At 48.9% G+C, this 25,800-nt stretch overlaps 10 protein-coding genes across 10 annotated transcripts; 6 read left to right on the forward strand and 4 right to left on the reverse strand.

Annotated features, from left to right (window-relative positions):
- Nucleotides 1–601: 601 nt before the first annotated feature.
- Nucleotides 602–7,478, forward strand: BO88DRAFT_486382 (type I polyketide synthase; the record flags this gene model as incomplete). The annotated part of the gene is made up of 4 exons (XM_025712442.1): nt 602–1,184; nt 1,406–1,675; nt 1,735–6,569; nt 6,618–7,478. The coding sequence occupies 4 exons, from the start codon at nt 602–604 to the stop codon at nt 7,413–7,415; spliced, it is 6,486 nt and encodes a 2,161-aa protein (XP_025564803.1). The 3' UTR covers nt 7,416–7,478.
- A 1,625-nt stretch (nt 7,479–9,103) lies between these two features.
- Nucleotides 9,104–10,163, forward strand: BO88DRAFT_451700 (NAD(P)-binding protein; the record flags this gene model as incomplete). Its single annotated transcript, XM_025710646.1, has 2 exons — nt 9,104–9,345; nt 9,413–10,163. 2 exons carry the CDS (start codon nt 9,104–9,106, stop codon nt 10,161–10,163), a joined length of 993 nt encoding a protein of 330 aa, XP_025564804.1.
- Nucleotides 10,164–10,971: 808 nt separating this feature from the next.
- On the reverse strand, nt 10,972–12,398 carry BO88DRAFT_479052 (FAD-binding domain-containing protein; the record flags this gene model as incomplete). The annotated part of the gene is made up of 3 exons (XM_025712056.1): nt 10,972–11,750; nt 11,801–11,924; nt 11,946–12,398. 3 exons carry the CDS (start codon nt 12,396–12,398, stop codon nt 10,972–10,974), a joined length of 1,356 nt encoding a protein of 451 aa, XP_025564805.1.
- A 1,510-nt stretch (nt 12,399–13,908) lies between these two features.
- On the reverse strand, nt 13,909–15,023 carry BO88DRAFT_479056 (uncharacterized protein; the record flags this gene model as incomplete). The annotated part of the gene is made up of 3 exons (XM_025712057.1): nt 13,909–14,367; nt 14,421–14,762; nt 14,811–15,023. 3 exons carry the CDS (start codon nt 15,021–15,023, stop codon nt 13,909–13,911), a joined length of 1,014 nt encoding a protein of 337 aa, XP_025564806.1.
- A 1,020-nt stretch (nt 15,024–16,043) lies between these two features.
- On the forward strand, nt 16,044–16,914 carry BO88DRAFT_479058 (carboxymuconolactone decarboxylase family protein; the record flags this gene model as incomplete). The annotated part of the gene is made up of 1 exon (XM_025712058.1): nt 16,044–16,914. The coding sequence occupies one exon, from the start codon at nt 16,044–16,046 to the stop codon at nt 16,668–16,670; it is 627 nt and encodes a 208-aa protein (XP_025564807.1). The 3' UTR covers nt 16,671–16,914.
- Nucleotides 16,915–17,076: 162 nt separating this feature from the next.
- On the forward strand, nt 17,077–18,500 carry BO88DRAFT_479060 (putative salicylate synthetase; the record flags this gene model as incomplete). Its single annotated transcript, XM_025712059.1, has 1 exon — nt 17,077–18,500. The coding sequence occupies exon 1, from the start codon at nt 17,148–17,150 to the stop codon at nt 18,498–18,500; it is 1,353 nt and encodes a 450-aa protein (XP_025564808.1). The 5' UTR covers nt 17,077–17,147.
- Nucleotides 18,501–19,135: 635 nt separating this feature from the next.
- On the reverse strand, nt 19,136–19,834 carry BO88DRAFT_479063 (uncharacterized protein; the record flags this gene model as incomplete). The annotated part of the gene is made up of 2 exons (XM_025712060.1): nt 19,734–19,834; nt 19,136–19,663 (listed from the first exon to the last, which is right to left on the reverse strand). The coding sequence occupies exons 1-2, from the start codon at nt 19,776–19,778 to the stop codon at nt 19,136–19,138; spliced, it is 573 nt and encodes a 190-aa protein (XP_025564809.1). The 5' UTR covers nt 19,779–19,834.
- A 547-nt stretch (nt 19,835–20,381) lies between these two features.
- Nucleotides 20,382–21,372, forward strand: BO88DRAFT_423818 (uncharacterized protein; the record flags this gene model as incomplete). Its single annotated transcript, XM_025708687.1, has 5 exons — nt 20,382–20,427; nt 20,476–20,605; nt 20,680–20,874; nt 20,956–21,129; nt 21,228–21,372. The coding sequence occupies 5 exons, from the start codon at nt 20,382–20,384 to the stop codon at nt 21,370–21,372; spliced, it is 690 nt and encodes a 229-aa protein (XP_025564810.1).
- Nucleotides 21,373–22,234: 862 nt separating this feature from the next.
- BO88DRAFT_423819 (cytochrome P450) lies at nt 22,235–24,330 on the forward strand (the record flags this gene model as incomplete). The annotated part of the gene is made up of 11 exons (XM_025708688.1): nt 22,235–22,318; nt 22,376–22,417; nt 22,476–22,595; nt 22,645–22,816; nt 22,894–22,980; nt 23,050–23,146; nt 23,207–23,324; nt 23,357–23,678; nt 23,766–24,003; nt 24,064–24,233; nt 24,296–24,330. 11 exons carry the CDS (start codon nt 22,235–22,237, stop codon nt 24,328–24,330), a joined length of 1,485 nt encoding a protein of 494 aa, XP_025564811.1.
- A 337-nt stretch (nt 24,331–24,667) lies between these two features.
- BO88DRAFT_335427 (aromatic alcohol reductase) lies at nt 24,668–25,739 on the reverse strand (the record flags this gene model as incomplete). The annotated part of the gene is made up of 2 exons (XM_025702848.1): nt 24,668–25,612; nt 25,671–25,739. The coding sequence occupies 2 exons, from the start codon at nt 25,737–25,739 to the stop codon at nt 24,668–24,670; spliced, it is 1,014 nt and encodes a 337-aa protein (XP_025564812.1).
- Between the last annotated feature and the right edge of the window lie 61 nt (nt 25,740–25,800).

Genomic DNA, 25,800 nt, shown 5'->3' on the forward strand with positions numbered 1-25,800 from the left:
TACTCGCCAGAGAATGTGGGGAAGGTGTGCTGACTCCTAAACTGGGAAGGCATTAGAAATTAGGGTAGTGTCTCCAAGTTACTCGACATGATGCATTAGGCCCATGCATCATATCGTGACAGAGTCGGTTGATGTATCCCAATAAGCACACATTGCATACACAAGCATGAAACAGGGCATCTAGCCAATTGGATTGATCAGTTGACCAAATAACAAAGAAGAATGCTGAAAGAAAGGCTACACAGAAGACATTTGCTGCGTGCCGCTGAGTTCTCTCCACGTTCCGATGTCTCATTGGCGTCACATTACTCCCACTGTCTTCCACACCATTGTCAATGGCTCTTGAGTAGGTTTACGGGCCTACGTATTTCTCTCGGCCCCTAGACATCCCATGCAGTGCGCTCGGTGATCTACTCTGATTAATGAGCCTGTCGCGAGGTGTTTGCCGTCAGCCAGGCACTGCATCCATCTGTTCGCTATTACTACACCCCTTGCATATTTGCTTGTTTTTGCACCCCCCCTCTCTGCCTCTTGCATCCCCCTCCTTTGTAAATTCTTACCAGTTCAATCTCTCTGTCACAACTGACTTGTTACAACCATCATGTCTCCAGCTTGTGACACGGCAGTAGACATGGATGGGTCACCACCTCCGACGGAATTGCCGGCTCTGGAGCCAATTGCAATTATTGGATACTCCTGTCGACTTCCTGGTCAGGTATCGTCGCCTAGTGATCTATGGGAGCTCTGCACGAGAGGGCGCAGCGGCTGGACACACATCCCCAAGGACCGCTGGTCTGTTGAGGCCTTTCACCACCCGAATGCTTCGAAACCGGGCACCAGCAACCAGGCTGGTGGCTACTTTCTGGGTGATATTTCCCGGTTCGACGCACCTTTTTTCAATGTCAGTGCCCAGGAGGCCATATCTATGGACCCACAGCAGCGCTTTCTGCTTGAATGTACATACGAAGCCATGGAGAGCGCGGGAATTTCGCGAGAATACATGGCCGGGCGTAGCATCGGGGTCTTTATTGGAGCAAACTGGCCCGACTACGAGATGAACAATATCCGCGACACGGAGACGACCCCAATGTTCCAGGCCACTGGAGGATACCCTGCCCTCCAGTCGAACCGAATCTCCTACATGTTTGACCTGAAGGGTCCTAGTTTGACGGTCGATACCGCTTGTTCGTCTTCCCTCGTGGCCTTGCACTCCGCTGTACAAAGTTTGCGGAGCGGAGAGTGCACTGAGGCGCTTGTCGGGGGTTGCCATCTGCTTTTGACCCCCGAGAACTCCATTACGATGTCGATGCAGCAGTGAGTAACTACCTTTTGAAATCCGATGATCGTCAGTGATGGTTTGCATGATTTTGACCTCCGGATTGCGACAGGTTGCTAAACGACGAAGGGAAATCATTCGCATTTGAGGAGAGAGGAAACTCGGGCTTTGCGCGGGGTGAAGGCGCAGGTATTATTATGCTGAAGAGCCTCTCTGCAGCATTGCGCGATCGCGACCCCATCCGGGCCGTGATTGCCCACTCCGGAGTTAACCAGGACGGCAAGACGAGGGGAATTACATGTCCCAATGGGGTGGCACAAGAAGAATTGATTCGGCGGGTATACAAGGAAGCAAACTTGAACCCGGCTGACTGTGGCTTTGTTGAAGCCCACGGCACAGGTTGTAGATGCACGAAACCGTCATTCACTGGGTCCATAGCTAACATAAGTATCATCTAGGAACCGCTGTCGGTGATCCAATTGAAGCAACCGCGATCCAGGCAGTGTTCGGAAAAGGGCGCAACGCCAGAAACCCACTCTACATCGGATCAGTCAAGACGAACGTCGGCCATCTAGAAGGTGCCAGTGGTATCATATCAGTTATCAAGTCTGCCATGATGCTCGAGAGAGAACTGATCCTCCCCAACGCCGGATACAAAAATCCCAACCCCAAGATTCCATTCGCAGAGTGGCATATGAAGGTCGTCAACCGGACGCGTCCTTGGCCCCGCGGCAAACGGTACATCAGTGTTTCCAACTACGGTTTCGGTGGTACAAACGCACACGTCGTCTTACAAAAAGCACCATCGCAGGTGCCGCAGGCAGAAGTGACTAGCACTAAGGACAAGGAGGGCAAACGCCGGTTGCTCTTGATCTCCGCACACGACCGAGAGGCCCTCCGCACCAGATGCAAGGAATATTGCATTTACTTCGAGCAACGCCCTGAAGTCTTCGAGAATACTTTGTTCGGCAACTTTGCTTACACAGTTGGGAGCAAACGGTCTCACCTGCCATACCGAATTTCCCTGTCCGCTACATCACTCGACGATGCCGGTGTCCAACTGGCGCAGATGAAGATCAACCCTGTCCGCGCTATTGGCAATGACGGACCTTCTGTTTCGTTTGTCTTCACAGGCCAGGGAGCCCAGTGGGCTCAGATGGGTATGCCACTCATGGATGAATTCCCCGTTTTTGCAGCGGCGATCCACCGCGCCGATAAACACCTGTCTGAAGGATTGGGCGCAGAATTCTCTCTCCGCGAGGAGTTGCTGCAAACTGATACAAAGTCAAGGATTAATATGCCATATATCAGTCAACCGGCCTGCACTGCGCTGCAGATTGCCCTTGTGGACTTGCTTCGCTCCTGGGGAATTCAACCGGTCTCGGTAGTTGGCCATAGTTCCGGTGAAATTGCTGCGGCGTATGCGGCCGGGATCTTTGACCTAGAGGGTGCCCTGACACTTGCGTACCGCCGTGGCCAAATGACGGAGTTGTTGAAAAGCAAATATCCGGACCTGAAGGGTACCATGATGGCCGTTGGGACCAGCGTGGAAGCCATCCAGCCAATGCTGAAGACCCTCTACTCTGGTTATGCTACCGTGGCATGCGTCAACAGTCCATCCAGTGTCACCATATCTGGTGATGTGCTGGCTATTGAGGAGCTGCAGGGCATCCTCGAAGAGAAGAATATTTTCAACCGTCGCCTCATCATTGATGTGGCTTACCACTCTGATCACATGAAAAAGGTCAGTGAGGCCTACTTGTCCGCCATCGCATCAGTGCAGCCCTCGGGCGCCGCCACTGCCACCTTCTTTTCATCCGTAGTTGGTGATGTAAGCGATCCCACCGACCTTAGCCCAAGCTATTGGGTCCAGAACTTGACGTCTCCGGTGCTCTTTGCCAACGCTCTTGGCAAAATGTGCGGTGTCGGGAGCAAACCCAACCTTATGGTAGAGATTGGGCCCCATTCCGCTCTCAAGGGACCAATTCTTGATACATTGAAGGCCCTGGGGTCATCAGTTGCTTCTGAAGTTGGATATGTGCCGACGGTGGTTCGGAAGGTTGATCCTTCCCAATCTCTCCTCGACGCTGCGGGTGCCATTTATGTACGTGGCGGAACTCTCAACATCAACGAAATCAACTTTCCATTCAGTGGCACTGAAACATGCAATGTCCTCGATGATCTACCTCGGTACCCGTGGCAACATGACACAGTCTTCTGGCACCATAGCCGTATCAGCGAGAAACATCGATTCCGTGATGGACAGAGAAACGACATACTGGGCACCGAAGCATTCTACTCCAATGACTTGGAGCCAACATGGAGGAATATAATCCGCCTCGACGACATACCTTGGCTCCGCGACCATAGAATGCAGGGCATGATTGTGTATCCGATTGCTGGTTATATCAGTATGGCAATCGAGGCTGCTCGGACGCGTGCACAGAAGTACAGTACGGTGGCCGCCGAGTCGCAGTTCGAACTGCGCGAAGTGAGCGTGGGTGCTGCCCTCGTCTTGACTGACGACCTTGATACCGAGATCACCATTACACTCCGGCCTTACGCTGAAGGAACGCGAGGTGCTTCAAATGCGTGGGACGAATTCCACGTTTGCTCTTGGAACTCCAAGCGACACTGGATTGACCACTGTACGGGTCTTGTCAGAGTTAGCCCCAACAAGAAGTACCGAAAGCATAACCCGGTTGTTGACTTTGTCGAGTTGGAAGAGAGCGCTTTTGCGAAGAAGAGTAGTGAGGTGTTGGAGGCGGCGACATATGAAATCAATACCGAGAACATGTACAAAGTTCTAAGCGACGTGGGCGCCGCCTATGGTATGGCGTTTCAAGGATTTGGAAACTGCTTCTCCGGGCCTCATCACTCGCGTGCGGACCTGTATGTTTGCGATACCAAGTCCTTCATGCCGAAACACTACGAAGCTCCCGTTGTAATCCACCCCACTCTTTTGGACACTCTTTTGCACCTGACCTGGCCCATTCTTGGTAAGGGTCGGATGGACTTGGAGACTCTATACGTGCCAACCGTCATAAAGTCTCTAGTCATTGATGGAAACATTGCTTCTACCGGCCAGCAGTTTCCAGCCAGGTGTATAGGAGGTTCTGACCGGGGCACCCCTGAGCCCACCAAATTCGACTTATGGGTGACTCCTCCAGACTCTAGTGAGGTATTAATCAATATGGAGGGATTGATAATGACTCCAATCAACGATACTAGATGCGATAACAAGGTGGCCTGGGACCTATGCTATCAGCTGCAATGGAAGCCCTTGACTGAAGTCGAACAAGCGACTGCTGGAGAGACGCTTCAGGCCAAGCGATCGAATGGCCATGGCAATCCACACGCCATTGAACGCGTTAATGGACACGAACATGGAATCCACTGCCACCACAACAAGTCCCAAAACGAAATCCTTATAGTCAAATTTGGCGAGTGTGCACTTGCAGCCGAGCATGTGCAAGAGGGTATCTCCACCAAAGCCATTCGCTGGTCAACCTCCATCTCGTCGTTGAGTGACTGTGACGCGAAGCAGAAACGCCAGCATGTTGTCATTCTACAGACTGCAGCCAAAACCCTGCGTGATCTTACAGAGGCAGGCTTTGTCAAGGTCCAGCAGATTCTTCTCAACTCAACAAACCTTATTTGGGTCTACCGCCACGACACTCCTGACTCCCAGATGATCGTTGGCCTCATCCGTAGCTTGCGTTCCGAAACTGATGCCAAGGTTGCCACCCTTGGACTGAGCGCTGAAGATCTGGAGAGACCAGCTGGCCCTATCTTGGCTGCTATGAAGGCCCTGTGGCCGACCGAGGAGTCTTCCAGTCCCTGTACGGACTTCGAGTTTAAGACCAAGAATGGCGAGCTTATGGTCCCTCGTATCATAAACGATAACGCTCTTGATGCCTTCGTGAGGAAGGAGACCAGTGACGATCTCACTCTTGAAACACAACCATTCGTTCAACCCGGCCGCCGCTTCAAGCTTGAAATAGGAAGCCACAGCGCTCTTGATACCCTTTACTTTACCGACGATGATGCCGAAGCCCTGGCTGACGATGAAATTGAAATCGAGATCCATGCTACCGGTCTCAACTTCAAGGATGTTGCCGTCACCATGGGACAACTCACCCAGCCTTACATTGGTATTGAGTGCAGTGGCGTCGTCACATCTGTTGGCAAGAAGGTTACCAATTTGATGATTGGCGAGCGAGTTATGGCTCTGCCTCTGGGGGCATACTCTACCTTCGCCCGCTGCAAGGCAACCAGCGCGACTGCCATCCCCGAAAACCTTTCATTCGAGGTTGCCGCCAGTGTACCCGTCGTCTTCTGCACTGCTTACTATGCACTTTATGAGCTTGCTCGCCTCCAACACGGAGTCGGCGAGAAGGTACTCATTCACGCCGCCGCCGGTGGTGTCGGGCAGGCGGCCATTATGCTGGCCCAAATCGCCTCAGCCGAGATCTATGCAACCGTTGGAAGCGCCGAGAAAAAGGACATCCTTATCTCAAAGTACGGTCTCCGTGCAGACCACATCTTCTACAGTCGTGATGCGTCCTTTGGCCGGAGCATTCGCGAGCTCACATGTGGCGGGGTCGATATAGTACTCAACTCCCTCGCTGGGGATCTGCTCCGCGAAAGCTGGGAGTGTCTCGCACCGTTTGGCAGATTCATTGAGATCGGCAAGGCGGACATCACCAAGAACACGCGCCTGGACATGCTACCTTTCGAGAATAACCTCTCTTTCTACTCAGTCGATCTTACTAAGGTCGCTGCTTACAAGCCTCGGTTGATGCATCAGTTGCTGGACAAGGTTTCTTGGCTTCTGGCCAAGGGCTTCATCCACTCCGTCTTTCCTCTGTCCGTCTGCCCTATCGCTGAGATCGAAGGCGCGTTCCGGGCTTTGCAGACCGGAAAGTCGATGGGTAAAACTGTGGTAGTCCCGAGAGAAGGCGATCAGGTCAGAGCTGTGGTCGCTAAGACGCGCGATGATATCCTCAGGGCAGATGCCACGTACGTTGTTATTGGGGGTACAGGTGGTCTCGGGCGAAGCATAGCGCGGTGGATGTCACAAAAGGGTGCTCGCAATATTGTGCTTGCGTCCCGACGCGGCATCGTCGACATCCCTGTACAGACATTAATAGATGCTCTGCGTCCCAGCGGCACAAATATTGTGGTGAAGGCTTGTGACGTGAGCAATCGCACGTCCGTTGACGCCATGCTGAAGGACATGGAGGACCTTCCGCCAATTCGCGGCGTTATTCACGGTGCAATGGTCCTACGGGTAAGGCTCCTCTGACCAGAAATTCTCCATTCCATTGACATTGTCTAGGATATGCTCTTCGAGAACATGCAGTTCGCGGATTTCCAGGCTGTGACGGACAGCAAGGTCTCGGGAGCCTGGAACCTCCACCACGCCCTCGCCTCCCACCCCCTTGACTTCTTCGTTGCACTCTCATCTGTCTCCGGTGTAGTCGGTAACAAAGGACAAGCGGCCTACGCCGCCGCCAACGTTTTCCTAGACGGCTTCTTGGAGTGGCGCCGCAGCCAAGGTCTCCCCGGCACAAGCCTTGCCCTTACAGCGGTAAGGGATGCAGGTTACCTCGCCACAGTAGACGCCGCGCGCCGAGCAGAGGTCCTGCGCACCATCGGTACGGAGGGTATGACCGAGTCGGAAGTGTTGGCCCTGCTCGCTGCGGCTGTGACAGGAGACCTTGCCCATCAGGCAATTATCGGACTGGCGTCTTCGATACGACAACCCCTCTGGCCGCAAGACGCCAAATTTGAGCTCCTCGCCCCCAAGGCCCACGGAGGGAAGGAAGATGTGACCGATGAGGGGATTTCTCAACCACTCCACGTGCAAATCATCAATGCAGCCTCCAAGGAAGAGAAAGTGCGGGTCTGCTACGAAGCTTTGGCGGCAAAGCTGGCTCAGGTACTGGTCTTGAACCTAGAGGACATCGAGCCATCGCTTTCTGTGTCTGCGCTGGGTCTTGACTCACTGGTTGCTATTGAGCTTCGGAGTTGGATTGCACGTGAGGCGAGGGCTAATGTGCAGGTTTTGGAGCTTTTGTCTACGGGTACGTTGGGGGCGGTGGCTGAGCTTATTGTGAGTAAGGCGGGGATGTAATCACTCTCTGTACGATATGAAACTTAGTTCTTGTGTTGTATAATATGAAACTTTTGGATACTGTGAGAATTACCTGTTGTCAAAGCGTAAGCTTGTGTGATTTGTACTGCTGATGTTGGTCATTTAACCGCTACTGGGAAGATTACAATACTCTAATCCTTTACTATATTGTGCCGTCGATCGCACTCCTGCATATTTTCGGGTTAGATAGACATTAGAAAAGCTGATAGACAAGTATATAACAGAGGTCCGCAGTTTGATACTAAAAATTCCTCTGCAAAGTACTTTGTTGGTGCGCATTCATATGGCTATAAGTTAGCATACGAAGCTCCGAAATATATTACTAAATTCTCTCCCAACTTAGACAGTCGATGCCTACATCGCCAACACTACCAGAGTAATATGACTGGGATCAATCATGAGGATCAGGTATAATACAGTTCAAAAAAGGTGGTGTAAGTATAGCCATTGAAGATGTACATGACAAATTAGTCGAAGGTAAGTGCTAAAAAACCCACATACTGGGAGTTTGTGGCCGATGCGGGAATCCTACCCATGTGCCTGCCTGTCAAGATGAACCCTCAAGAGGCAAGATCCATTTCCCAGCAACGAACAACAACAACTTCGAAAAACCATCATATAAACCGTTCCATTAGTCTATCTAGTACATACGACCATAGGGTGTGGAAAACAGGGCTTCCCGTCCGCTCAGCCGTACTTAAGCCACACGCCGGGAGGTTAGTAGTTGGGTGGGTGACCACCAGCGAATCCCTTCTGTTGTATGTTTTTATGCCTCTCTTTTTTCTCACGCTCTAAAATCGAAATCTCGCCTTTCTGTATTCTCCAAACTCTTGTTAGGTCGTTATGCGTCGCTGCAGAAAGTCCATCCGGGTCCATTCCCGTCTAACCCTCATCAGCCGTTTTTTATATTTTTTTTTTTCCCCGTCCAGTACCTTGCAATCCTCTACACATACTACTCTTGACTGCCCATTATGTGTTTCCTTAAGATCCATTATATAGCTCAAATTCTGCCAACCGCTTTTGCCCAGTCCACTCTGACACCGGCGAGACCGATATCCATCGTGTTTAGGGGCCCGGTCTCGAAATGCGAAAATATCAAGGTCGTGATCCTTTACACCATGCATTGCTCGCAGATGTTGCTGGAGCGTATCACTAATTGGTCGGCATGTATCAATGTTGAGGAAGCGCCTCAGGCCATCCTTTCCTCAGGCCAAATATCTGATCCCAATAACTACTGCACTTGAATGCTTGGCGCAGCATAAACTGTGATTTTAGGCCTTGCCACATTATGTATGCTGCGTGCACAAACTTAAAAGATTTAAGCTTGTAGCGGTTGGTTACCAATGTCAGGTTTCATGTGGTTGAAAATCCTAGGTTATTGTGCGTTTTATAATATGCATCTGCAACTGATTACTAGAGCATATGCACTGATCGGGGAGCCCACCGCAACGCCCACCGGAAAGCCCCCCTCACTATCTCTGTGGAGCTCGCTTGCCTCGGCAGTCGACCAAGCTGATTGCTAATGATTAACAATGTGGAGAGATTTTATTGTATGATACCACTGGATCAAATATGGCGACTATAATATCCCAGAAATATCAGACTGTCGTACCCTGGACCTGCAGGGACATCTATCCGACTCATTAATTACTCTATTACCTCTGTTCATGTCTATCAAGTTGATTGTCGTTACCGGCGTCACCGGGGTCCAGGGCGGCTCCGTTGCTCGTTTGTTTGCCCAAGACCCAAACTGGCGCGTTCGGGGCATTACTCGCCATCCGGACAAGCCTGCTAATGCATCTCTGCGCAAGGCTGGAATTGAGCTCGTGGCTGGCGATTACGACGACGTGGACTCCCTAGACAGGGCTTTTAATGGAGCTAACGCCATCTTTGGAACCACCGACTTTTGGTACGGGACTGGAACCGTGTTATTATGTGCTTTTGAGGGGTTACTGACAGTCTCATCCTCAATATAGGCAGTTCGTCCAGGATCCGCAGGTAAACGCCGAAGCCAAAAGAAGGGGGAAGCAAGTCAATGAGATCGCCTTTGAGCGCGAAGTCCAGCAAGGGAAGAACATCGTCACCGCTGCTGCCAAGCATGTGTCAACTCTAGACCGACTTGTGTTGTCCATCCTGAGCAACAGCAAGAAGTGGAGTAATGGTGAAATCCTCTGGAACCTCCACTTCGATGGCAAAGCTCAGTACACTGAGTACATGCAGCAAACATACCCAGCTCTAGCAGCGAAGACGAGCTACTTTCATATCGGAGTCTATCTCAGTAACTGGTGGAACCCAATGCAGAGACCGGAGAAGCAATCAGATGACACTTATGTCCTGCATGTCACTGCAGACTATGGTGACCACCCAATCCCTTGGGTCCATGATCAGAACGATACGGGCTATTTCGTTAAAGCTCTCATACGCGCCCCACCCGGCACAGCGATTCTGGGATGCAGCCGGCTTATGCGTTACGAGGATTACTGGAAGCTATGGGCTGAGATCAAAGGAGTTAGACTTGTTGTGCAAGTGGACGAAGAGTTCGATTCTGCTGGAACCCCTGAGTGGTTGGTGAGAGAAATGTACGAGAGCAAGCAGTATGTCTCAAAGTATGGGTGGGCAGGAGGTGATCCAAATGTCAAGGGACCCCAAGAAGCAGGCGTGGAGATGGACAAACTCATGGATATCGAACGCTACATGAGGGAAACGGATTACGTTGGTTTCATGTAGAAAGCAGATGACTGCTTTCCAAGGTTACCTTTTTCTAATCAGCAGTCGCCTTACATAACTCTCGTGTTGGACTTTCAAAAACATCAAATCATGATTCTGCGTTAATAGATCAATCTTCAAAGTAGTTTTTGGTTTTGTTATTAGTCTTGTTCCTGTTGCGAGTGTGGCTGACAAAGTCATGCGTGGCATCATGAACGAGAGCGGAGCTTCTCGAGTCGGGGCAGCGTGACGCCCAATATCAGCCACTGGTACTTTATCCTACGATTCGTCATAGAGAGGAAGGGGGGGATGGGCTGATGGAGATTCTAACACTTAGTCTTCTGAGTGCCACATGCAAAATTCGCAGACAATGATGCTAACTGAAAATACGACTAGTAGATACTATATGATTGTGGAACATAGTATATTTATCTCATAGCTAATACTACTTGTAGCTAGGCGGAAACCTAAAATTTAGTGATCAATATTCCTTGGTTGGCTACTGTAAATAGCCTCATCCAAATCCCTGGGATATCCTAAAAATGGCCCTCAGTCACCTGTTCTATCTCGGAATCGATCTTGAGCGTCCCATCCTTCAATGCCTTCAGAAGTACCTGAAGAGCCTGCTCAAAGCGGGCCGCATAATCCATTACGCGGAAACCTTTGATAGTAACCGTCATACTGACAATTTTGAACCAGATCCTGATACCTACACTGTTATTGTCGGATTTGTTGTAGTTGGGAATTGCGCCACATGCTGAGAAGCGGCCAAGTTGAGCCATGCGAGTGAGCATCAGGTCCAGAATATCTCCTGTCCACCAACTTCACCTCACATTGGTCCGTTATGCGTAGCTGCGAACAGTCCATCCGGGTCCCAGTGGTGTCGAATTTTCATCAGACGTGTACTGTTTTCTTCACCCCAGTACCACTTCGGATCCTGGTTCAGATCTGAGTCACCCAAGTAGTGACCGACTATGTGTGGCCCAATTCTCTGCATTATATCTTGTAGACGCTTCTTATACTGCTTCGCACTGACAGCATCCTCGCATATTAGATGAATCACGAAATAATGGTTTGCCTGTATCCCTTTAGCCATGCCGGCTATCTCATGCTCACTGCTTGGATACCTGGGCGTCCAGCCAGCCCATGACTTGCTTTGCGGCAACGTTAAAAATGCTTCCTGAAGCACAGATATAGCGTCACAGTCGTTATTCAATAAGACATTATCGGTGATGTAATAATATCCCGGCGGGCTACTTTTCTTGATTGTGGCGAATTGGCTTTCGAGGCTGTCTTCCTCACAGAACCATTCGCTAATGGCACCAGAAGGCCGTGCTTCATCGACAACACGAAGAGCCTGTTCAGCGTCGGAGCATGACTTCTTCATCGCAAAGAATTGCACTGTCAAGCATATATCGCCATGTGACTCCGAATGCATGGCTCTTAGCAATATATCGATATCGGGTGTCGTTTTTGCTACCATCGATTGTGCCCAGGTGAAGATCTCGCGATACCTGTGGCTAGGGTAGACGTATCCAGAGGACCGAACGCCTTCGGCGTGGAAAGGTGTTGCTTGTAGGTAGAAGTTCGTCACAATGCCAGGAAAAGCTACAAAGGACATGAGCCCACGATATCAACTAGTGACAAGCGTAACTCACCCGGTCCTGCACCCCTCGCCGCCCAGTAGAGTTCCTGGTTCTGCAAACGATTGCAGAGAAGCAGCTTGCCATTTGCAGTCACAACTTCAATTGCCTCAAGACTTTCACAGGCCCAACCCAATCTCTATGTCCATTAGAGAAAAACGGAATCACGATTAGGTTGAGTTCTTACCCGATAATTCCATCCCGAACCGCCCTGTAACATATACCCACCCAGACCAACATCCGGATGATGCGCAGCAGTGAAGAACAGGCCGCGTTTATTCAAATATTTACTGATCTCTCCACTTGTTACAGCAGGGGTTGCTCGAACAATCTTCGTCTCATTGTCGATGTCTAGCTCCTTCCAGTAGCCCAGGTCAAGCAGGATGGAGTTCGGATGAAGGCTCCAGACAGGATGCGAGTGTCCTCCGGCACGCACTGCCACCTGACAATCTTTCTGTTTCGCTAGCTTGATGGTCTTTATTACGTCATTTGTTGTTCTAGCATGAACGATGGCTAGTGGATAATATGGTGGTATGTCTTTTGTGAATATCCCTCGGAGGCGTGCGGCTTCATAGTCTGCTTCTTCTGCCGTGTCGCGCCAGATAATATGCATGTTTCCGGCAGCTAAGAAATGATACGAGCCTAAGAAACCGCGTGTTATACAAGGCAAAAGATTATCAGGCAAGAGAGTCAATTTGTAGGCTGACAATTCCATACCAGGATAGCGGTGTTGATATGACGTTCTGCCTAAGTCTGGGCCTTATTTTGGAGTTGCCACCAACCGGCATGATTGGAAACTTGAACTGTTACTATAGTAAATAGCGCATGGTTGGACGCACAGTCTTGAACAAAGCATAGAGCAGGGAAAGTTGACGATCCCAGGCAAAGATTTTAGTGGGGCAAACCTGAGGTGAATATTAGTGTTCAACAGTACAATGGGCCGAGGGGAACAAAGGATGGCTGTAAAGGGAAACAGACTTTCTATGTGATGGCGACACTTCTCCAATACTGATACATGAATTATTCCAATACGGCTCCTGCGTCACCGAATGGTTGCCCCCATAGGAGAAATTTGCCTCATCCAGTCGCGATCTACATCCCCATGCTCTTCCTTTGTTAGGGTTAAAATAAAAGATACTTGGCGAATAAACCACATTCGCCATTTGAGATGGTTGTCCAGTTAATGTACCCAATGTTAAGATGCTTAAACCCGGGATTTGGGCGTCTCCATATGCAGGTACAACTCTAAGCTTACAATGGTTCGTCCTCATCGCCGATTGAAGCATCCTTTTTCCTAAAGAAGCTGAAGACGTGGGAAAGAAGATCCGAATGATCTCCAACTTAAGCGTATTGTATACAGAATATGCTGCTACTATCTTGATCAAAGACTATGTTCTTACTTGGATTAACCGCAGGTAAAAGCTTTGTACTCGTATCGATCGCAATTAAACTTCAAGTCGGCTGACCTAGACTCAATGATTTTGAGTTTCGTCTAAAGCAGGATTGAACTCATGTATCGAACAAACCAACAACCTGCGAGCTCTCCTTGTTTTGGCGAAGAAGACTCTGTAGATTTAAGGCTTACACGTCAAGGATGAATCTGCAAATGGCGCCGCTTAGCTTTAGTCCACGAGTTTCACTGAAGCAAACAAGCCTAGACCTCTCAAGATAGCGTGATATGGCCGAGAGCTTTGCATGCATTTCATTTACTTCGGATGGCCTCCCATGACTAGAAAAGTCCTTTCTCGGCAAGATGAGTGGCACAAAGTAATATGACCTATTCGCGTGAACTAGATCACGTCTTGGCTCCTTCAACGCATACTGGGGTATTTAATAGGCAATTTACGATGACTTGTGTGTCATAGATTCTGCAAGATCCGAGCATTGACATTCATCCAATTTTACTAACCATCTTAGTTCTTCTGTCGCCGTATCCGATATAACAGTACTTTGCGTTGAATAGTATACTGTTAATGGACATGAAGTAGGAGGAAGGTGTTAGATTTTTCATAGGAAGAGAGATTTGTTTATTTGAATAAGAGCCGTGACACCAAAATCAACCCAAAACCATAGAACCATTTACCGCGAGCTTTAGCACATTATTGTAGAAGAGCCGTGGATCCCTATGAATCAATAGGGTATTCTTTCGCATGCTTCCAGGGGAACAGGTGGAGATTTTGAGCGTTGAGAAGATTGACATAGAAGCCCAATGCGCTGATCATTGCAAGGAAGTCCTCACGTGCCTCCTCCTGGTTGGGGTTCCTTTCAACCTTCTCTTTGATGAGTTTGTCAATTCTCTCGCAACTGCCATTGACATATTCCGCCCCCAGATGACCAATGAAATCAGCTATCGATGGAACGAACTCTCGGAAAAGCACGATAAGATGCCCCAGGGTAAATTCAGGACGCGTGAACGCCAGCTTTATGATGTTGTCAAGAATATGATAACCCAGTGTGCGGACAACACTGTTAGAAAAGACCATGGCACCAAGGTAAGACTCCTTTGACCCAGGCCTGTCTGGAGTATTACCACAGTGGATCTTCTCAATATCCTCGGAAATATCCGACCAGCATTTTTGCGTCTGGATCATTGCCTTCAGCTAGTTGTCACCAATGAAAATCATTAAATACATACCTCGGTATGAATCTCATCAACGAGACTTCTTACCTCCTTACTCACACCAGCCCGCTGACATTTAAAAAGGTCCAGCTTACTGGGATCAGGCTCCGGCTTTGACGCATCCCATATAACCACCTCAATAGGGTGCTTTCTCGTCTCACACTGATATTTCCAAACTTCATTTGCAACCCAGCGCAATTTATTCATATCTTCATCAATAACTTTCCCACAAGTAGCCACCGGCTGGTGTTCGGTTACCTCACCATACTTGATCACAAAATGCTGGAATGACGAGAGAAATACCGAGCCGTCAGGCTCTTTCGCCCTATCAGGAGCCTTCTTGTCGGCAGGTGTATACTTTGCGCAGTTAGCAAGAAGACGATCTTTGTGATAGAATTTACTCACGATTAGCTGTTCTAACGGAACCAAGTGATATAGCTGGTCTCCGGCCACAACGGCATGGGTTTGGAGGGAGCGATAGGGTAGTGCAGTGTCAAGTAAACCAACCAGGGTTGGGTTTGCATCATTAATTTCCACCGTGATTGTTGTATTAAGCTTCGGCCACTTGATTTTGACCTCATTAAGAGGCTGGGCTTTTGAACCATTCGGAATGTGCATGGTTATACGGCAACAATATATGCTAGAATTCCAAAATCCTGAAGGTCTGCTTGAGCCTTGGGTAACTTATACATGGATCAAATTCATGTGGGCTTGATAGTATAAGTATTCATCTTACTATAAGCCTTCCTATTACAACGGCGATGATTCCTTGGATGTGATCATCGTGAGGTAAGGCAGCCTCGATTCCCTCACTGTTTGTCAGGGATCTGCGGCAATCTAATTGTATATTCGTACAATGAACACTTCTCCCAAGTATTCCAAAGAATGTACTTAACATGGTAAGTCGTAAAAGCCGGCCATAACAGACCACTGCTATGAGGCTACTGGCAGGTTTCAAGCTTATTACATGTCACGGGTTTTTAGTCAAAGAGCCTACTCTATTGCCCAGTCATTGAGTCGGCTGAAGACGTGTACCATCCTACAACAAGGTAATGGCCCAAATAGGAAAGACTAAACTAAGTATACTGTAACGCAGCTTAGTTCGTCGAAATGTCTAGAGCTGCGAAGACCGACATTCTTTGCCATCAGAGCCGAAGCCTTGAAAACTATTCAAGCATGCTTTAGTTGAGCAAAACCGGTAGTTTCACCAATGCAGAGACATGGTAGCCATGGTTCGATTATGCACGGACACAGTTTTCGGGGAAGGATAGAATAGAGTGTTGTTCCTTCTTCGGAAAACTTGGCAAAGCTGAAGTTATATGCCACCTCCGTCATATCACGTGACCTGTGGTTTGTTTCCTGAAGCGCTACATTGTGAGGTACGCGGGTATAAGAGATATTGTTTGAGGAGCTAGTTTAACATGAGAGTCAGCAGTGTATAAGACTTTGAGATTTGCACACTCGGTCACAATTGGAGGAATTGAGGAAAACAGGGACGGCGGTATCCAGGTACGAGCTACTATTATCATTTATCGCCATCCTTCCGGGATTGAATGCCGAGAGGCGTCTGGAACTAACCAGGAATCATTTAGCCAATAATTACAAGGTATCGAAAAAATTGTATGACCGCTTTGCAAGATGCGTGGCACCAGCCCAAATGAACTGGAAGGCGACCCCCATCGACACACATGCCTCGTCCCCTACGTGAACCCTGACTCGGCACCTCCAAATATCCAAGAAAAACTGAAAGTGCTGCCCTTTCGACGCAATATTCTCCTAACGTTAGCTCACTCACACGGTTTATTCCCTCATATCAGCGGTCTACTTGGTGCTTGTTTTGACGGAAACCAGCGCAGTATTCCAGTGCATGAGTGGCAATTGATAGTGTTACGCGTCGGTACTGTTCTCCAGGCGAAGTATGAGATTGACGTTAATAAGCCCGTGGCCGAGGTCTTCGGGTTTCCTCAAGAAAAGTTCAATGCCATCGGATGCTCTATTGAAGAAGTGATGAAGGGTCGGGGGCCATGGAGTAATCGAGATAGGGTGATTCTCCGCATGACCGAAGAGCAGTTGAGCACCTATGACAATAAGCCGGAAACAATCGAGGATGCTTTGAAATTGCTGTCAGTTGGGGATGTGGTAGAGATTTTATTGATCATTGGTGTGTACGCCATGTTGGCCCGAGTGATTAAAGGTCTCAAGGTCGACGAGGACGAACCGATTCTCGATCTAAAGAAAATGATCAAGACTGCAATCACCGGATGAAGGATGCATTTGGTGGATCGTCCTAAGAGGTCATTATGAGGTTTTCAGTCAAAGAGATAAAATACCTTTACTCAGTGCACGAGAATGAGGCAGAGTGAGGGGAACACCCTAAGAGCTCACCATACTTGGTTGAGTATAAATCCCGCGCAGTCGCCAACCACAAATCATCCGTTTTCGGTGGGGTTGCATCGTTGGTTGGGGTATCCGCATCACCACCCAGTTATTGCTTACATCTAGAACAAAGTCAATTGCGTAACGATCAGGTTGAACAAAGACCATTTTGCTTCTATTGTAAGTCCATGGAGTTAACTTACGCCAAGGTACATACATATATAGACCCAGAGGCAGTCTGCATTGTTCTCACCCTAAACTTTGAAAGGTTTTTTTCTCCCCCAGAGTAGTATACCTATATCTCAACCTTGACCTACCTTAACATCAAGCACTTGCAGATCCTTTCCGTACAAGCCTTCAACAAGCATGACGCGCACTCAGAAACAGATCACCCTTGCTAGAACCACACGGCCGCTGGAGACCACGGTCGCACTAGTGGCTCACTACCGGAAAGGAAGCTATTATATTTTCGAAAGTAATGAAACATGGTACATTGGGCTCGGCACTCATGCATCTCTGACATTTGATGCACAAGGCCAAACAGCTACCGCGACAGGCAGTGACGGCCAATCGGAATCTACGGCTATCACCGGATCACCCACAGACCTGATCAGAGAGTTTGTCTCCGAGTATTCCAGTCATGGGAAAATATTCGGTCAGGTGGGATTTAACTATTCAGCCCGATGTTCAGGCCAAGCCTTCGAATCGGGTCAATGGCCAATGTTGAGCCTCATCGTTCCTAGTGTGCAAATTACTATTGACCGGAGTAAGGCCACTGTCACGGGAGATGATGATGAGGATATTCGCCGAGTAGGCGAGCAGATCGAAAGTATACTGGAAGCCGAGCTGGCCGAAGATATTGCCCTGTCGTCTCCTGTCGAAGGCAAAATAAACTTGAACGTGGACGCACAAACGTATCAGACGCGCGTCGCTAATGCGATCGCGGATATCGCCAAAGCTAAATACACCAAGGCAATTCCATCCAGGAAAGTCCCCTTAGACTTTCGGGTTGATATGCTAGCAACCCTCCTTCACGGTCGACGGGCCAACAATCCCGCGCGTACATTCTCCTTCAACCACAACGGCATCCAAGCTACTGGCTTCAGTCCTGAAGTCCTTCTCTCCATCAACGGCGAGAAGGCCTATACAGAAGCGCTTGCTGGAACCCAACTGTCTAATTCTGCCAAAGCAAGCCTCGATCCTACCAACAACAAACTTCATGATGATGTCAAAGAGGTCGCCGAGCATGTCATTGCTATCAAGGGCTCCATCCGTCGGTTGAGTAAACTGTGCGAACCGGAATCCATTGCGATCAAAGATTTCATGAAGGTCATGCCAAGAGGAAGCGTACAGCATCTCCATTCCCATGTGTGCGGAAATCTGAAGCCTGGATGCGATGGTTGGGATGCTCTCCCGGGCCTCATTGCCAATATTACTGTGCCTGGGCTACCAGGAGACGGCAACTCAGATGCAATGCGGTCCTTCGAGCCAGACCCGAGAGATCTTTATTGCGGCGCAGTGCTTATGCTGGATGAAGGGTCGAAACTGTTTGATGCTACTCTAGTGCTCCGCACGGTGTTCCAGGATGAGAGTCACCAGTGGTTACAGGCTGGAGCTGGTGTGACCATAAACTCCAAACCGGAACGTGAATATGCTGAGACGTGTGAGAAGCTGGGCAGTGTGGCGCCGTTCGTAGTTCCGGCTTCTAATCAGACTTGAGTATACGGGTCAGTTAAAGAGTGGGTTAATCATGGCAATTTCTACGGTGTCCACTCTCTCACTCACGTATCTGCGTATACTTTTAGCACAATTAACTAGGCTAGAGGTGGACTAGGCCCTCTTGTAGAACGAGAATGAACACCATGTAGGCGCCTGCATATTAGGCTTATATGCAGTTATATGGGCTCCTCGCACCAAGCTAACTCAGATATAATGCAGTGACCATGGTAGAATAGTCACCTACCAAATTGGTAATTACTTACGCCGTGGCAGTGGGTAAGGCCAGGTTTAGGAACTCACAAGAATCGAGGCCTCTAGTTCAGTATTCTAGCTTGAGCCGAGAAAGTCCCGGTAACCCCTATCTACGTTCCTCCCTATGATTAGTGTCGAGAAGAGGCTGGGGGAGAGCATAAGTCTGGGCTTCACATCAATGCTCAACAAGAGACATATCAAGCTCTCTTTTCCACAAAGGTGTAGTGTCGTCTCAACTTGTGTATGATTAGATCAAGCCATGTTACGAAGGAAAGTCGGTAGGATAGATACGGAAAGAAATGCACAAATCTATTCATAATCCTGCAATTCCAGACATCTATGTATAACACGGTGAATTGGATCATCTGTCTCCATATATCAACTTACTGAATAATGTCTACCTTGACAACCCCATCCGGACCCAGGAATCCTGGGCGAGAATACAACCGAGTCATGGGAGGGTCACCACAATCAATACTGTTGATCTGCTGGGCACCGGAGAAGGGCACCCGCCACTTCCACCAGACATCATCGCCCTCTATATCAGCGTCACCGGGAATCTCGAATGGTTCCTCTGCATCTTCCAGGTCCTGAGCCCACATGGATAGTTCTTTGTTGTATTGCATGACCACTGTCCTATCCCGAAGCGATCTTTCATCCATGACCGCGATCCAGTCTGGCTCAATGGAGCCAGCCTCCCCTCTTGCCCCAAGCTCAGCAATTTTGGCTAGAGTAAAAGAACGTAGCTCAGTGTCCGTAGCCCCTTTGAAGCCAGTGAAGAAGTCGCTAATCGGGAGCTCGGTGCCCCAGTCTGGATAATAGCTCTGATCTGGTGAGCGAACGACGCACATGAGGTTGGGCATGTTGTCGTCATAAACTTTGCGAAATTGGTCCATGAAATCGTTAAGAATCTGTTCATTCGTAAGAGGAAGTTAGCATGAGCTGACTCCATTATGGGTCGCTGGGCATGAGGAACCATACGCTGGCTGGTACATCTGCAGTGCAGAAGAGGAAGAACGTTGACATATCGGCGTTTTTCAAGGACGGGTGTTGTGTAGTGAGTATGTGATCATGCGTGGATGGAAAGAAAAGGGAGAGAAGCTGACGGGGCTGGCAAGGCTGACAAGTCATGGACTCGCTGCCTAACCGGCAGGGATTAGCCGGGATACAGTCAGCCTTCGATGAATATAGCTACTAGATGTTCCAAGAGCACTTGGGTGTGACAATCCAAAATCATTCCTTTCCAATAGACCGCCCCCAATTTTCTCCACCAACAAATACACAAGAGTCGTGCTCGAGATGCGTACGGCCTGGGGCCAGCTCAACTAATGTTGACCATTTCAACCTTGACCACCCCTTGGGGTCCGGTCTGAATCAAGATTCGTGACAGGAAGCTTATATGTGACTTCCTTTCCCTGATAATCGTATGGCCTCAGCAGCGTAAGCCCCAGTGTAGAGGTAGATAGATTTCACACCTGATAAGCGGGTAGCAAACATTTATCTTGAAACACAATAATCTTGACAGGGAGGATGTATATATAAACCAAATCAGAGAAAGGAATTAGAAAGCGCGCCGTCAATTAGAGTACACTCGAAGTCATATACATAGCAATCCAATCTTTTCCCGAGATGAAAACCTTCCGCATCGTTATCGCAGCTCTGCTTTGTGTTTCGAGTTTTCACCAAGCCATCGCTCTTCCTGCAATCAATTCAACGGTCCTAGAACCGCGCTCCAATATCGGAGACACAAAGGGCAATCCAATCCGAGCAGATATTGAGATCCGCGGAGAGGATGCCCTGACCTACGATGTGGACTGCTGGGCCATTCTATGCAAGGTGAAGCCTGCAGTAATGTGAGGGTGTCCAGGATAACTCCCACTTCCCGATTCTGACGTGGGGATGTAGGTATATACTGAATATAACATAGGCAAAAGTTGAGCCAAAAGACAGCCGACAGGAACCGACAGGTAAAGATCGGCAGTGCGGCCAAAAAACAACCATTCGCAAACCGAGCCAAGTATGGGATAAAAGCTAGCCCTGCAACAAGTGCCTTGGCGGATCATCAGCCCTGGGGATCTGCGGAGGAATTTCCTCTTGCATCAACTGCTGATGGTGGGAAAAAGTATGTCTTGTATACCCAGACTTTCACTCCTGACTCGGATTCATGGGCTAACTGGATGGCATTTGCCATCGCCTTTTTTAGTGCAATTCTGGTCGGAGTCACGGAAATCTCGCAGAAAGAGCAGAAAAGCTCATTGCATGCCTTCTACCATGCAAACAAAATTCGGGCATATAACGAGACCTCGAAAAGCTCAGTAAGATCGTGGTTCGAGATTACAGGGTTTAAAACTAGGGCTGGGACGACAGCTAGTGTTGGGTGAGTGGAAAGTCGTCTCTATCCGTTTACATAATACGTGTGGCTATGCTTTCTTCTGCATCATTTTCGATATTTAGATCTGACATACTTATGAACAGGCCCTACTGCAAGGCATTTAATGCCAAAGACATGAATGTCTGCAGTGCGGGCACCAAGGTCATTGGTAACTGGAGGTTTGATGTGGCCGAGTATGCTTACATCTACAACCACCAGAAAAAGAAGTTTGAATATGTGGGGAAATAATTGTGGCATCCTAGCTGTTTGAGTAAAATATAGTCTAGATAAGTTACCACTCTGGTTCCAGTCTTTTCACAATCACGATCTTGGATAGTTCGATGTTCTTTTATGTATGTTTTCTCTCGAGAAGATCTATTCACTTCTTGTCAGTAACTATGCTTTAATGCTTTGTAGTTTCTCTTTCTTGCATATGTAAATGTGAACAACCAAAGGCTGTTCTTTGAATTAGAAGTGGCGGTTACTACTTGGTGTTTCGATTCATTAACAGGCTACTCCCTACCAAGGGCATCACAGTGCTAAGCCGATGCAGTTGGTGCTCACGCCTCCCTCTTTAAGAATGATAAACGCTGTTTCACTGGTATAGAGTACCGTGCAAAATGCATAGTGTAATTGATTTGATATTAGTATCACCATGCCATTTTGATTAAACAGTTGGTCTCTAGGAAATTTATTACTCATTTTGGGTGTACGGAGCAGAGTGAGTGATTCAACCATGGTTGAGAGCAGAGCAGTGGGTCTTGTGGTATTAACTCTGGCAGTGCGCTTGGTGGTAGTCCTTTACTAGTCATTATCAGGGCTATAATCATTTGGATCTGGATGACTTCAATGTACTTTTGATAAAAGCTCGAACAGTCCTTCCAAAGCTTGTTTGCTAAGTATGGTTCCCTTGATAAAAAACAGTTGCCTCACTTGATTTCAAGCAAACAAATATCACTTCAAACCCAGTGTTTGCATATGAATAAAAGTGAATGACTTTGCCTGATCTCAGAACCAGTTCAACTTCGTGCACACATACTGCTTCCTCCCGTCTCTCCTTAACTGCATGATGTCTACGATTTCCGTTGGCAACACCGGCACACTCATCACCATGGTTGACGCCCCTTTCTCCTGGCTATTCGCAGTGGCCTGCGTACTCCTGATAGCAAATGTGCTGTACTACTCGGTGCGTGAGGTACGGTCAGGTCTGCTTCTCCACCTTGGTACGGCGAGCTAACATGTCACCAAACAGAATAATTCTATCACCAACATCCAGAATGTAATCCGCGACTTCGTATGTGATGCGTCCACAAGTAAACCAAGATAGGGTTAATCTGTTCTAACCTCCGCAGCGTGACCATCGGTACTACCGTCCCTGGGCGCCGAAGCCGATTATGATCCCAGCAACGAAGAAAATAATGACCGAGCTGAGCGAGACATCAGTTTTATCTCAGCGAGCGGTCTATTCAGACGTAAGTCCTCCAAATTAGAAATAATGGCACGGAGCTCTAACTTCTCCAGCTGTTCGGATTCAAACATACCTTGAACGGTGCAGACCACAACGAGGTCAATACGAGAAAGTCGCGTCTTCTTAGCCGGGTTCTGCAGGTGCGAGGTCCGACCCAGTTCGAGCAACTATACCCGTATCTTCTTCACCATTTGAACACCATTGTGGATGCGGAGGTCTCTTCTAGTACGTTTGCTCGCTGGAAATGGTTACTAGTGTACCTGCCAAGGTATCCTCTAATAGTCATTGAGCTGACTTGCCAGGAGGCACTACGTCTATCCGTCTAGCTCTGCTTAGCGAAACGATCCTCTCACGTCTCATGGGCGCGTGGTTTTTCGGGGGAAATATGAGTAAGTTCTATCCTTACTGATCAAAATTTGTCGAAAGCACCACCCTGAACGCGAATAACTTGACTACAGCGTCTGACCCGCGTCTTCGTGACGCCCTCTTAAACCATCCACGCCAGATCAAGGCATGTTCGGCTGCATTTCAGCTAACTCCAAGATTTATTGCACCGTATGTTTAGAGTCAGCAGTCGCTATGCGGGTAACCTACTAACTTACTCCACTTCTCCAGCCTCGTCCACGCAATGATCACCTGGCGTGGATCGGCAATGCACCTGATCCAAGACAGGCTGATTGACGTGATAACTGCTGGAATTGACAACTTAGATGAAAAACCAGAGATCAAGAAGGTTTGGGCTAATATTCTAGAATTCTGCTGCAGCATGGACCCACCCCGACTAATGGACGTGGTTCACAGTTAACACTCCTTTACCACATGGTTGACTTATCGAGGGCAGACCGCAGCTACTGGACACCAGAGAGACTTTCCCAATCACTTCTGGGCCTCTGGCTAGCAGCCTCGCACCAGCCATGGGTAAACCTACACGCAATTCTGGTTGAGCTATGCCTGCGGCCCGAGTGGCAGGATGCGCTCCGAGATGAGGCCCTGCAGAGCCAAGATGACCTCGCAAGCAAGATAAACGAGCTACCGCTTCTGGATAGTTTCATGCGGGAAACTGCACGGGTAAACTCCTTGGATAAAAGTAAGTAGATTTCTCAGGTGCAGTCCTGCCAGCTGAGTCCCATACACTTGTGTCTCTAATTCCTTCCTTTCGGGACTCTGAGTGCAGTCGCGATCCGCCGCAAAGCCCTGACCGATTATTCATTCTCGTCTGCACCTCTCTCTATTCCGGCCGGATCAATCCTTTGCGTATCCTCGCACGATGCCACACGCAATGAGCACATCTACCCGGACCCCGAGCAATTTGACGGCAAGCGATTCCTTAACGGGCGATGCAAGGATACATCGTACAAATTTGCCGACGTCTCTGAGAATCATTTGATCTGGGGCTATGGATCTCTCGCTTGGTTTGCTCATTACCTATCGATATGTTTTAGTTACGGCCTATACTAACCGGTCCCACTTAGCCCAGGAAGACACCATGCCTCTTTTATCATCAAGATCATCGTTGTGCATATTGTGACCAACTATACCTTACGATTGGCGGACCCTAAGGCACAGAGATGGTGGACCTGGGAGGATTTCCGCATGCCCTTTGCGTCGACGCGAGTCCTATTCAGCAAGAGGGCAGACGATGGTAGTTCTTTATTCTTATTCCCAGAAGTGCAGGGTACAGTAGCTCGGTGACTTTGATGACAGGACTGGATGGGCAAATTGTTCTCGACCGCGCTTGATTAGGTATGGCCGAGAAAGGGGAGAACAATGTCCTCCACAACATGTACTGCTATGTACTCTTCTAATCTTTAACTGGGGGGATAGGGTACTAAGAATTCCGAAAAGTCGACGAAACCTTGGTGAGGTCGCATTAACCAGGGGAAGGAATTGGGGTTAGGGTGAGGTTATTGGGGGTGAAAGTGCTAGTTGTGCTATGGATAAAAGCGGGGACATTATGGACATCGTTAATGGAAGTAATCTAAGAAAACAATTCGACAATCACATTATTACTGTAATATCAAGCATCAAGAACCGCTCACTTCCACATCGCAGACATCGGATCCGCAGTCTCTTCCTCTAGGACGCCATACGCTCCGCACGAGCCTGCAGCTTCTTGACCAAATCTATAGCATCCTTCGTAGCCTCATCCAAGCTCTCCTCCGGCAATCCAAGCAACTCATTCTGCACCTTGTCTGAGTGAACACTCGGATCCTCCGGGTAAAACCCTCTTGCGTACAACAATTTAGCAAATCCAGCCATGTTACCAACCTTAACCAGTGCCATCCCTTCCTCATACCGCTCCTTCGTGCTCTCATGAGTAACCGTCCAGTCGGCATCCGTAGTCCCAGTAACACGTTTGACACTCTCAAACATATCCTTCTGGTTGACAGTGAAGCTCTTAATGTAAAACGCTTTATTTAGGAACGACGACAAGGTAAGACTTTGATCACTCTCATCCTCAGGAAGTTCCTTCAGACTGAGCACCTTCGCCACGGCACGCCCAACCTGCGCCAACGTCGACGTCGTGTTCTTAGTAGTTCCATCATCGTAGAAAGTCACAGCTCGCTTGTCAAAGTCGAACCCGAAGCGCACTTCTCCACCTGCCAAGCTATAGTCGTACCAGAATCCACAGCACACAGCGATCCACTGCATACCGAGCTGGGCGACTTGGTCTCGGTTGGCTTTGTAGACAGGGCCGAGGAAGGTCTCCTCGCCCAGCTTGACCTTCTCGATGTCCCCGCCGTAGCCATTCGGCATGACGTAGGGAATACCGGCCTTGGCGGCTGCCTGGACGATCTTGCTGTGGGTGTCCCGGGGCGCTGTAGGGGACATTGTAATGATGAGAAATTGCTGATCCTTTAGGGCGGAGACAATAGTTGCTTCATCATCGTAGTTGACCTGGGCGATTTGGACCCCCTCAGGGAGTTTGTTGGTGCTGTTGGCCCGGGTCAGGGCTGTAACAGTGTGTTTGCCGGTTTTGAGGAGCTCGGTGGCGATGTGAAATCCCACGGTGCCTCCGGCCTAGACGTGTGTGTTAGTGGTGCCGTGTATGGGGGTTTGTGATTGACAAGTGACATACTCCGACGATGGCGACGCGCTCGATGGCGTTCTTGAAGCCGGCGGGTTGGTCTTTGGCGTACTTGGCCATTTTGTTTGCTTTTTGGCTTGAGCTTGAGTTTGTTTGAGAGGTGAAGTGATGGTAGAGCGGT

The sequence above is a fragment of the Aspergillus vadensis genome, assembly GCF_003184925.1.
Source record: "Aspergillus vadensis CBS 113365 unplaced genomic scaffold BO88scaffold_6, whole genome shotgun sequence".
NCBI lineage: Eukaryota > Fungi > Ascomycota > Eurotiomycetes > Eurotiales > Aspergillaceae > Aspergillus > Aspergillus vadensis.